The sequence below is a fragment of the Coenobita brevimanus genome, chromosome 89 (genome assembly GCF_032717465.1).
Source record: "Coenobita brevimanus isolate Jiangsu-jjx chromosome 89, ASM3271746v2, whole genome shotgun sequence".
Taxonomy (NCBI): Eukaryota; Metazoa; Arthropoda; class Malacostraca; order Decapoda; family Coenobitidae; genus Coenobita; species Coenobita brevimanus.
Genome location: NC_137042.1, coordinates 17305507 through 17318167, shown reverse-complemented (window position 1 = coordinate 17318167; position 12661 = coordinate 17305507). Strand labels below are relative to the sequence as shown.

General features: G+C 41.3%; 1 protein-coding gene across 1 annotated transcript in view; it reads left to right on the top strand.

Annotated features, from left to right (window-relative positions):
* LOC145411379 (DNA excision repair protein ERCC-6-like) overlaps nucleotides 1–12661 on the top strand; it is a 101405-nt gene that overhangs the window by 68651 nt on the left and 20093 nt on the right. The window contains exon 10 of the mRNA XM_080281410.1: nucleotides 45–146. Coding sequence (XP_080137536.1) covers nucleotides 45–146 — 102 coding nt within the window. The remainder of the gene's footprint in view (nucleotides 1–44; nucleotides 147–12661) is intronic.

Here is a 12661-nt window from a genome sequence, read left to right as displayed (position 1 = left end):
GCATTGGAGGAGAGTCTGACATGTTTTATTGTTTTACATTGCAGGTGTTTGTGGGTCTGATCAACCTTCGTAAAATTTGCAACCATCCTGACCTGTTTACTGGAGGTCCACGAAGTTTTGATGATAGTTGGAACTCTCAATTGCAGGTAAATATGTTATATTCACAATGACATGAATGCTTATTCCATCAGGATTTATATGGAATCTCTATGTCAGTATCAGATTTGATATACTGCATTGCTTTCCACCACTGTTTCATTTTGTTGTGTTTTGTTTATAAAGGGTCCAGCATACTTGCGTGTGTCAGTGTGTCAGCCTTGGTCACCTACTGGTGGCTTTCTGTGCTGCTGGATCTTTGACAACCTCCCTCTTGAGTTCTATATCCCTAAGGTCACACACTATGTCAGGACTATTCAACCACTCTTAGAAGTAGGGCCAAATTATGAAACTCAGATTAACAGAAGGGCCATACATTATTTAACCTGTATTTTTTCCCTCCATCTGAATGCTTATACACAGATAGAAATGAGAAATTTATATATTATTTTTGTTTACATTTTCTGCTAAATACATACAATAACCCCCCCAGATTAGCATGTGAGGTGGTGTTTGGGGTGGGGAGAAGATGAAAGGGGGTGCAAGAAACAGCATGGTGGAATGAAGAGGCGAGACAAGAAGAAAGCATATAGTGAGTGGATGGGAAGAAGGGGCATAGAGGAAGTTGAGAGAGAGAAGAGAGAGATTTATATGTAGAGAGGAAGAGAGAGGTGAAAAGATTAATAGGAGAGAGTAGGAAGAGAGTGGATGAGAAATTTGGAAGTGAAGGGAATGTAAGAAAATGTTCTGGCAAGAGGTAAAGAGAGTAAGGTAGTGATAAGGAAGTTAATCATGGTGTGAAATATAAAAATGGTAGATTGATAGTGAGGGGAGAAAAAGTTAGCAGTTGGAGAGAACACTTTCAAGAACTATTAAACATAGAGATTGAAAGTGATGTGAGGATAAGTGACTGGGGAATGGCTGGGAGAAGGAGGGAGGTGAGAAGAGAGGAAGAAATCAGTAGGATGGAATTGTGGAAGGAATGATGAAAGTCAAAATGGAGAAAGTCCCAGGAATTGGTGGAGTGTGTGGTGAAATGCTGAAACATGGGGGAGAGATAGTAGTAGCATGGATATGGAAGATGTGCAGATTGGCCTGAGAGGAAGGTTGAGTCTCGGAGTTATTGGAAGCCAGGTGTGATTATTCCCCTGTACGAAGGAAAAAGGGGAAAAATGTTTGTGGCAACCACAGGGGCATTTGTCTTCTTAGTGAATTAGGAAATGTGTATGGTAGGATACTTTTTGACAGAGTTAGGAAAATCTGTCTATCTATTGCCAGACATCTTAATCCTGTAAGGGGTGACCACAAACAAATCACCTCCATGTCACCCTGCCCCTGCCATTTTACTGCCCTGCTTCCAACTCATGCCTCTGTCTCTCATAAACCTCTCCACTCCATCCCTCCATCTCATCCTTGGCCTCCCTCTCCCTCTCCCCCCCCACCTCCAGTTAGGGAAATAACAGAGACTTACTTGGTGGAGAACAGTGAGATTTTCAGAAGGGAAGAGGTTGTGTGGATCGGATATTCATCCTTAACTCTTTAGTGGAAAAGTTTCTAGAGAAGGGAAAGAAGTTGAAGGTGGCCTTCATGGATTTGGAGAAAGCATATAACAGTGGTGGATAGATGAGGAATGTGGACAGTATTAAGAATATATGTACTGTATATACATATATATACAGTATGTATTTATTATTTATTTTTTTTATAAGTAACAGAACAAAAGAAGGAAAAACAAATAAATAAAAAAATAATAATAATACACTCAACCCTCGGCTATCACTCCCAATTGGTCCCGCTATGGCTGCGCTATAGCTGAAACCATGATAGCCGAATTGAAGAACTTATGGTAATAATTCTAATTGGTGCCATGACCTCAATATTTACCCTTAAGATACCTTTTTTGTACCACATATTAATATATAATAGTCTAGAAATGAGCATGTTTTATGATAATATATAATAGTCTAGAAATGAGCATGTTTTATGATGTGATCACGATTCTTATAAATACCCCTCACAGTTGATTCATTGATGTTATGTTTCTTCCCCACACTTCGCTTGGTCTCACCATTCTTTATAAGTTTCACATTTCCAGTTTATCTGCATAACATAGGTTCTTCCTCTTCTTTATTTCCCTGCCAGGTGCCACAGCATTATGTTGGGTGATGGTAGGGGGACGGGGAGGGGGTACGTTGGCCATGGTCATATCATAAAAAAGGTTATTGTTCTCGCTATCACTGTTCACGGTCTGAGGGCGCACACTTGAATGATTTGGCGGGCAGGAGACTCGGTCAGGCGGCCAATCAGTGCTCAGGTGGCGCTGATGTCACGCGACCAATCACGTAGTGAAGCTTTTGTTGGCTGGGTGGAGCACTGGAGCCTGGCCTCTTTGAAATTTTCGAACATTTGCGGTGCGTGATAGCAGGCATTTAGTGCGTGATAAAGGTATTCGAGTAGTTTTTTATATAGGCGTGATAGCGAGATATGCTTTAGCGGAACCCGTGATAGCCGAGGGTTGAGTGTAATCCATTTACCAGATTACTGGCATCCTCCATTCATAAACTATCTGTAACAGTTGGACTTGAACAGTTGTAGGTTGAAGTTTGGGGGGAAACAACTCTGGGGAAGCAAGTTCTAGAGAGATGCAGTTTGGGGAATAAAAGTATTCTGATAGGCAGAAGTTCTGCAATATGGATCGGTGACATTCCAGTCACAAGTGCAACCAGATGCCCTTGTAGCACAAGGGAGGGCATGGAGAGGTGGCACAGTGGACGCAGCTTCATCTGAGCATTTGCCATAAAAGTATCTGTAAAACAATGCAAGGGAGGCAACATTCCTTCTCACTTGTAAGGGAGGTAGTTTACTCTTAATAGGGTTATTAATAATTCCAACATCTTTGTTCTGAATTTTGTCTAGCTGTTTTAGTGCTGCCTCTCCACATTCATTCCACAAGGGTGAGCAATATTCAAGCTGAGAGCACACATGACTCTTATAAATTATAGCTAACTACACGTCAGTGAAGAAGTTACAGACTCTGTACAATAATCCAAGTTTCTTTGAGGCAGTTTAGCAAGCGATCTGACATGAGAGGTCCCGCTGAGGGCACTGTTAGGTGAAGCACCGAGAATTTCAGTACTTCTGGAGATGAGAATAATAGTGGCATTGAAGGTAATATACGAATCTGGCAATATCTGTCTATTAGTAAATTGTATATATCTGGTTTTACTAGCATTAAGTGAGACCAGGTTATTTTGTCCCATCGCAGGTAAGTCTTGATTTATGGAGTTGAGAGTTAGAGATATTAAATTTTGTAAATGGGTGTTTGAGTGTGAATGAACTGTGAAGTGCTGAGTCATCTGCATATGAATGGATGGGATTGTGAGTGACAGATAAGAGATCATTAATATGAACTAGGAATAGCGTTGGTGCCAGAACTGATCCTTGTGGCACGCCGGCATTAATTGAGTGAAAATTGGAATATGCATCATCTACTTTTACACTTATTATTCTGTTGCTGAGATGTAAGGAATGCAGTGGAACAAAAAAATGTTAGTCCATAGCAAGGGAGTTTGGATAGCAGGGAACGATGCCACACTCTGTCGAAAGCTTTAAAAATATCAAGGACTACTGCATGAGTTTCTTAATGTTGGTCAGTTGGTTGATGGATGATATGAGTCAGGAGATTGAATATGTCAATGGTGGATCTTTTGTGGCAAAAACCATATTGTCTATCACTAATTAAGTTGTTGGATTCAAGGTGTTTAACTGTGTGCTTATTAATTACAATTTCAAATACTTTACCAAAAGATGATGTGAGGGGTCAGAGGAACTTCCTTTGTTTGGAATTGGGTGGATATTGGCTTCTTTCCATGAATTAGGGAATGAAGAAGTACGCATGCATACTCTGAATAATTTAGCTAGAACAGAGGCAAGTTCTGGGGAACACTTCTTCAAAACAATTGGAGGAATTCCGTCTGTGCCTGGAACTTTGTTGATTGGTAAATTGTCTTGGATGGATTTTATGTATATGTATTTTAAGTGGAACAATTTTTGGAGAGTCAAGTTCAAGTACTGGGATATTCTGGCTGACTTACTCTGTGGTAGAATTTCTGGCAAATATACTGACAAAGATAATCGCTTTGCCACTGGGTTTTTTGTAATGTTACCATCTGAACATTTTAGTGGGAGAATGGATGATGACTTGTTAAGGTTATTAATGAAAGAATTGAGGGTTGACCAGAATATTCTGTTGTCAGTAGTTTTGATGATTGTGAAGATTGTTTGATTTAGCGAGATTTGTTATAGCTTTTGCATGGTTTCTAGCAATTTTAAATTGACAGTGATTCAGAGTTTTTTTTATTTTATGTAAGAGTTATATGCTAATGACTTCTGGGCCGTTGCTCTGGCACAGTTGCTATCAAACAACTTTGGAGAGTTCGATCTTTTAGTGAACTACAGCAAAAGCTCGATTAACTGGAATGCATGGGGATTCTTCCATTCCAGGTAACCGAATGTTACTCTTAGAAATTTTCTGGGAGGTCAAACAAATGAAATAGGACCAAACTTGGGACTTTATTTCATAAAGTACAATATTCAGTATTAGATACAGTACAGGTAAGACACAGTACAGGTACACTACAATACACAAAAAAGACAGCAAAAGAAATTGTTCAGGACTGAGCACAAACCAGCAAACATTACTAAAAATTATATAAAGAAAATTTAGCATATGTAACAGGCCAAAATAATTGTGAAAGCGTAACTGCATACACTACGTTATCCTGTACTGTACTGAACTAATCAAGGATTGTAGGGGGATCATCAGGATCATGAGATGAGGATTCAGACAGTGGAGAAAGAGAAGTGGAAGGAACAAGGTCAGAAGCTGAAGAAGTGGAAGGAACTGAGTCAGGAGCTGAAGTGGAAGGAACTGGGTCAGGAGCTGAAGAAGTGGAAGGAACTGGGTCAGGAGCTGAAGAAGTGGAAGGAACAGGATCAGGAGCTGAAGAAATAGAAGGAACAGGATCAGAAGCTGAAGTGGAGAAATTAATTTTCTGTCCATGCTTTTCTGTAATTTTTTTGAACAAATCTTTTATACTAGTCTGTTTCAAAATTTTCAGTTTTCATCCGACTTCTTAGTCTGAAATGAGTAAAGCTGAGCTAAATAAAATGACTCGAAGCAGGTGTCGCCTTCAACGAATCAGTGACGACCGGTATCCGGAATATTTTCGACCCCATGCCGGATCGAATTTGCATTCCGGTTATACGGATGTGCCGATGCATCGGATGCCGGTTAGTTGAGCTTTTAGTGTATTGATTTGGTATGAATAAATCCATACCAGTTAGTATTAAGTCATTAATGTGGGACTGGGTAGAACTGACATCACTAGAGAAGAGAGACTGCCATGGAATGTCAGCAAGATAATTTCTAAATCCATTCCAGTTTGCCCAGCCAAAGTGCCATCAGATCACCCTGACAGGTTCAGAACGGGGAGGTTTGGGGGGGCTGACTAATGAGGCTTTGATGAGATTGTGGTCAGAGGATCCGAGTTGTGACAGTACATCTATCCTGTGTTGATCTGAATTATTTGTCAGGAATGGATCCAGGAGATTGGCATTACAGTCAGGATTATCTGGTATTCTGGTTGGTTGCTTTACCAACTGCATAAGATTAAACAATTCTGCAAACAGCCCGCACTCTAGACTGGTATCATCAGTCCTGGCAGAATGCAATGACCATTCAACAGTATATACATTAAAATCATCCTAAATAGTAATGATAATATGGAGTAAGTGGGAAGTTGCTGAATGCCGTGAAAAGTACCGTACGTGTATTAAGGCCAGGCCTGGAATTTGGGGGTATGGCATTACAGAATGGGGCAAAGCACTCTCATAGCAGGAGAGGCTGGAAGGCATTGTATAACAGCATGAATCAGGACCTGTTTATGCATTTTCATAATATTGTGTTAAGTATTATTTATAAGGAAATACAGTATTGTAAGTAAATACATGTATCGTATCGATCATATCATTTATTAAGGCTTCCGTATGCATACATGCGTTGACTTTGGTCACCTAATGGTGGCTGTTCACGCTGCTTGATCTCTGGCAGCCTCCCTGTTCAGTACTTTATACCTAAGGTCACACTCTATGACCTAATCCCAGGTATTTTTTCGTCTGCTTCTCGCAACCCTGCCCCCAACATTCACACCTCTCACCTTCTTCACCCAGGTGTCATCTCATCATGCCTAAACCATCTGAGTCTACCCTTCCTCATCACAACATAAATAGATTCAATCCCATCTCTCATCTCAACTCGTAGTCATAAATCTAGCCCCCCCAGGCTTCGCTTTCAAGGACGCACTGCATATCCATCTAATCATTTTCATTTCTCTACATTTGAGCCAACAAATGTCCTCTTCCTTTACTGCCAAGGTCTCACTACCATATAGCATAACACTCCTAGCACACTCTGCATACAAAGATCCCTTAGCAAGAAGGGAGGACCCTCTCAATGTTAGGAGAGGCAACAGTTCCCTGGACTTCCTCCAACCACTCCTTATCCTAGCCACAGAGCTAGTTCTAACCCCACCTCCAGCACATAACATGTCCCCCAAATAACAAAGCTCCACACACTTAATTAAGAGACTTCAGCAAGATAAGTCATTTCACACCTGTCACACTTTACATGCTCTTTCCAACATGTCGCACACATAAAATTAGCATTATTTCACAGTGTATCTCTGATGTCACTTCATCTCTTACACACCCACTTAGCAGAAACGCTGCACAAGATGGGGTTACTTCCTACATCATTGTAGCAATCTGCACATGGCCACATTACCTCCACTGTGACAGTTCTGCCATCAGCCCTAGTTATCACCAGTTTTGTTTTATCCTCATTTATTCTCAGACCCCTGTGCCCCCCATACCATCTCTCTACATCCTAAATTTTTCCTCCACCCCCCTTTTCCCTCTCTGCTGCACCAGTATGCAACATCTCCCATGGGGTTCTATTTCTGAGGTCACATGAAAGAACTTCAAGCACCATGACAAACAGTAAGAAGCTCAAGACTAAACTCTGAATCACACCAGCATTCACTGAAACCTGATCATTCAAATCCCCATTCACTCTCACCTGGATGCGATCACCTACATACATAGCCATAATCATTCAAACCAGCTGCTTCTAGATCTCAAGTTTTCTCCTTGTCCACTCCACCATCTCCCTAGGGACTGTCAGAGGGAGGTGGTGAAGTGGGCAATGAGAAAGCTTGGGATTGAGAAGTGGCTGGTTTGCCTCTCTTGAATGTGGATAAGATAATGATCATTATTATCCCAAGCTTTCTCATTGTCCACTTCGCCACCTTCCAAGGGACTCTGTCAAAGGAAGGTGGTGAAGTGGGCAGTGAGAAAGCTTGGAATCAAGGAGTGGCTGGTTAGCCTCTACTCAAGTGTGGATAAGGAATGATTGTTATCATCCATCAGTCCATCATAATCCATCCGTCTGTCTATCCTTCCACTCATCCATCTGTATCATCAGTTATCATTATTGTTGTTGGTTTTATTGTCATCAACCTAACTCGACATCAGATGTGGATATTGGATTAGGAGTTCTGTGGCAAGGTTTATTTTACCTAACTCGACATCAGATGTGGATATTGGATTAGGAGTTCTGTGGCAAGGTTTATTTTATCTCTTGGTACATAATTCAGAGGAGAAAGGAACCTTTAAGTAGTCTCCTCCCTCTTGCTCTGTAGGAGGTAAAGTATGCGGCTGCGTACACCACAGACACAGAGTGATAAGCTAACCACATCCCCATATCAGCACAAAAAGGGCATCTTTGCTTCTACCCTCTTTGTTGTCATGCAGAACGGGAAGTATGTAGGTAGTATTTTTTCTCCTCCACCTACTAGAATAGAATTAGAAGTATGTTAACATTATTTTTAAGGAAGGGTAGTGGTGAACAGTGGGGATATTAAAGATGCATAGAGAGAACATTACAGTATAGCTGGTTGTTGAATGAGGAGTTTGACAGGGACAGGGAACTTCCTCCAGATTTTGCGAACAAAGGCCACTAAATGCGGGGGAAGTTAGTGAATTAGTCCACAGTGACAACAGCATCCCTTCCTGACACAGAAAGTGTACTTCAACAGCATCCCTTCCTGGCACAGTAATTGTACTTCAACAGCATCCCTTCCTGGCACAGTAAGTGTACTTCAACAGCATCCCTTCCTGGCACAGTAAGTGTACTTCAACAGCATCCCTTCCTGTCACAGTAAGAGTACTTCAACAGCATCCCTTCCTGGCACAGTAAGTGTACTTCAACAGCATCCCTTCCTTGCACAGTAAGTGTACTTCAACAGCATCCCTTCCTGGCACAGTAAGTGTACTTCAACAGCATCCCTTCCTGGCACAGTAAGTGTACTTCAACAGCATCCCTTCCTGGCACAGTACGTGCACTGTAACTACTGCATTATACAGTGAGTCCTTGAAATATGAAAACTTGAAGTACGAATTTCCAATGGTACGAAAGCGATAAATGTAGGACATATTCCACAGTACGAAAGTATCTGTCTCGATGGTACAAAAAACAATACGAGAGGAAATACAAAAAATCCAAAATGGGCACGCTGCACAGCGCCGCGCTCACTTGCGGCGAGAAAATGAACAAACCCCTCTCTGGTAAACACATTTTCGCACGCTTCCTAGTCGAATCACGTCTGTCCTCTCCTCTAAGCTTCGCTGTAAGTTACGCCGTTTTTCGCTGTTCTTCGCCTTTTCGTATTTTCACCATGCCTCCCCAGCGCCCTGCATCATCTCCAGCATCCGGGGAACCAGGTGCAAAGAAGAAACAGCATCATACTGTCACTCTTGAGAGGAAATTGGAAATACAGTAGTTAGATTGATTTATTTACCGGTAAATGTACAATGAAAGACACAACTATCTTCCCAGTTCAGTCTGAAGAAAATTTACACCAGGCAAAATACAATGAAAACCCTGTTTCTACTAGTGCGTGTTTCGAATGGTTCAATTTTTCCACGCTATATTCATCAGACTTTGGGAAGATACTTGTGTCTTTCATTGTACACATGAAGGAGCAGAAAGACCTTATCAATTCAATGCATAATCCTCCAGCTTGTTTCTGTAATTTTCTGACAACTTTCAGTTTTGCAAATTACTTTTTCTTGCTGAAAAATTTCCTCCCTGTTATTATCGTTACTTTCCCCTACGATCATTTCCAGTGCAGTGGAAGGAACTCAGCGTGCTCAAAGGTGGATATCGTTTCCCAATTTCCCAACTGGAGGTTAGTTTAGGTTAAAATTATTAGGTACAGATAAGCTTGGCTAGGCCAGGTTTAGTTAAACACTTAGGGAAGAATAGTCCTTTCTGCCATTATGTTAACAAAATAAACAAGAGTTGTCACACCAGAACAGCTAAAAATGACGAGGAAACAGATTTAATAAGAAACGTTTACTGTATTTACCAACCCAGAAATAATCAAAAAATATAACAGACTATCAGGAAGAACTGATTTGGTAAGATGCTTTTACTGCTTAACCCACCAGGTCCCGTTGATGTGAATGAACATCCACACATTTTGTCACTGCCAGTCCCATTGACGTACATAAACGCGAATCAATTGCAAGGTCCCTAATTTGCACAATTTTCAATTTTCGCGAGTGATTTTTGGTATGTATACATGGGACACCATCTACAAGATGCCAGGCAGGGCCAATGACCCCCCACACACACACACACACACACCATTGTCTCGGCAATTCACCTGTTACCAGTGACCTGGCCAGTAAAGACATGTCGTGCCATTGTAAGAAATTCAGGGCCAGAGTGATTCCCCAATCGATGACAATGTGGAGGACAAACTTTACATAGCATTAGAGGAAGAAACAGTCAGAAATGATGATTAGGTAATGTCGCCAAAAAAGGTCAGGTACGTTGATGTGTTTTGTGAGTGAAACAATGCATATATTGCCTATATTACTGTGTGAAAACCAATATACTCTCGTACTACATATAAATTCGTACCAAATTAATAAATAAATACTGTTTATGAGTGGTATGGAATGGTTACCCTCCCATAGAACTCATTTTCTGTGCAGCCAGCCTGATAGAAAACACAGTAAGGTGAGGAGGTACTGCTACCTGTATCGAGTATTTTAAACCTCAGGTGAGCGATTTCTCTATGATTTTTTGATGTTTCTCACCAAAAGCGGAGGTTTGAGCCAAAAAAAAAAAATTCCAAAAATGGTTGGGATTGGGGGGAGTCAGTGGTGGAAAAGTGGTCGGGACAGGGCAGGTTAAAGTAAAACGTATTTTTAGCCCCCTCATTGGCTGTGGGTTCAGATATTTACATGCTCCCGTGGTCGGCCTTGGGACCATTTTTTCAAAGTTCTAAAATCAATTTCTTTTTCTTACATATGTGAAAAGACTCGTCTGGCACACCTGGCTTTTTTTCTTTTTTTTTTATTATTTTTTCCCCTAAACCCATCCTGTGATTTGCTATGATTTGTGTAAGAATTAATAAAATTAGGATGCCTGTTACATCAGCATGTATACATCGGCCGAAAACATCTGGGACGAAGTGAACTGTGAACGCCAGATTGCTTGAGGTGGTAGAGTAGGGTCGTGTAAACACACCAGTGACCCTCATTTCCTTCCCATAATTGCTCGCAGTTTTTTTTTTAGCTCACCCTAACTCAACATCACTGACACCAGTACAGTAAGGCGCTGTTCAGGGCCAGCAGCTATGAAAGCGATAATGGAATACATTATTGTTTGTATCAGTCCTCTCTCTTTCACTCATACACATAAGAACAAACAAAAGAATGAGCAGTAAATGTACACTAGCTCTAAGGAGCAGAAATAACTGTGCTCAGTCGGTCCAAAATATATTGGGAAGAGTGATACCGAATGAAGAATGTGGAGCTGAATGCTAACCTACGAGAACATGTGGGATGAAAGAGTAATTTTTTTCTGATTAGCAAATACTTTTGTTCCATATCGTCTCTTAAAATTGTAAAATCTATAATCTTTCGTGTAAGCATACAGCCTAAAAACCATACCAATTCAGTTCATATTCCTCTAGTTTGTCTTCTGTATTTTTCTGACTATTTTGAGGGTGGTAAATTTTGTTCTCTTGCTGAAAGAAACTTACTCAAAATTAGGGTGCATGGAACATAAGCATGTAAACAGGCGTGGAGTGAAGAGAACGCCTGACTGATGGGATGATAGAGTAGGGTCATGTAAACACATCGGTGACTTTCGTTCCCTTCCCGTAATTGTTCGCAGTTTTTTATAATGCCCTATCTCAACGTCATTCACACCGAAACAGTGAAGTGTTGTTCAGGGTCGGCAACTATGAAGGGGTTAATGGAATACTGTATGAAAAATTCAAAATGGGCGCGGTGCATAGCGCTTCACTCGCTTGCCGAGAGAAAACGAACTAACCCCTCTCTGGTAAATAAATTTTCATGCACTTCTCGGTTGAGTCCACGTCCCTCCTCTCCTCACAGTCTCGCTGTATGTGAGGATATTTTCACAGCCCTTCACCCTTTCGTATTGTTTCGCCATGCCTCCCAAGCGCCCTGCATCATCTCCAGCATTGGGGGAGCCAGCTGCAAAGAAGCAGCAGCACCGTACTCTAATTCTGAAAAGGAAACTGGAAATTATAAGACCCCATGAGGAGGGGCAGGGAGTCTCGGAGATTGGGCGTGCTTTAGGCCTTGCTGTTTCCACCATTGGATCTGTAACGAAGAAAAAGGAGATGTATAAGAATATGGCCACCTTCTCTACAATTGTATACAGGTATAGCTTACTTCTTAATGGTGGGGGGGTGAAGTTTAGGTGGGGGTCCAAGGGGGTCCTGGGATGCATCCCCCCATTTATATGTGTATTTTAATGGGGAAAATCGTTCCGATATACGAAATTTCGAATTACGAAAGTCTTTTTGGTCCCTATCCCTTTTGTATATCAAGGACTCACTGTACTGTATTCAGATTATAGGTATTGTACTTATATTTACAATTTCACACAGTATTGTATTTACATGTACAACTTCATAAACCATTGAATTCTCCATGTCAAACTTCATATAGGTTATGTTTGAGCACATAGGACTGAATGACTCCCATTACTGTATATAGTGAACAGAGTTTGGTAATCCTTCGGAAATACTGAACCCCTCGTATATAGCAAACTTTCTGATACAGCGACCCACCCTTCCCCCCAATTGAACAGTTTAAGGATTTGAATTTCATAAAAGCAGACTTTACTGATCTACCAGAAGACCCGCCGACGTGTGTTAAAAATACCCCCGCATTATATGAGACAGCCCTAGCATGTATTCAATATGGACGGTGGGTGTTAGTGCCAAAGTGGTGACATGTAGAGGTGTGTGGTATGAAGGAGGGCTACTGGGCCCTGGAAGCAGGCTGTGAAGCCTATGCCCAGAGTTGGACACACACACACACACACACACACACACACACACACACACACACACACACACACACACACACACACAGTTTGTTACATCAAGAGATT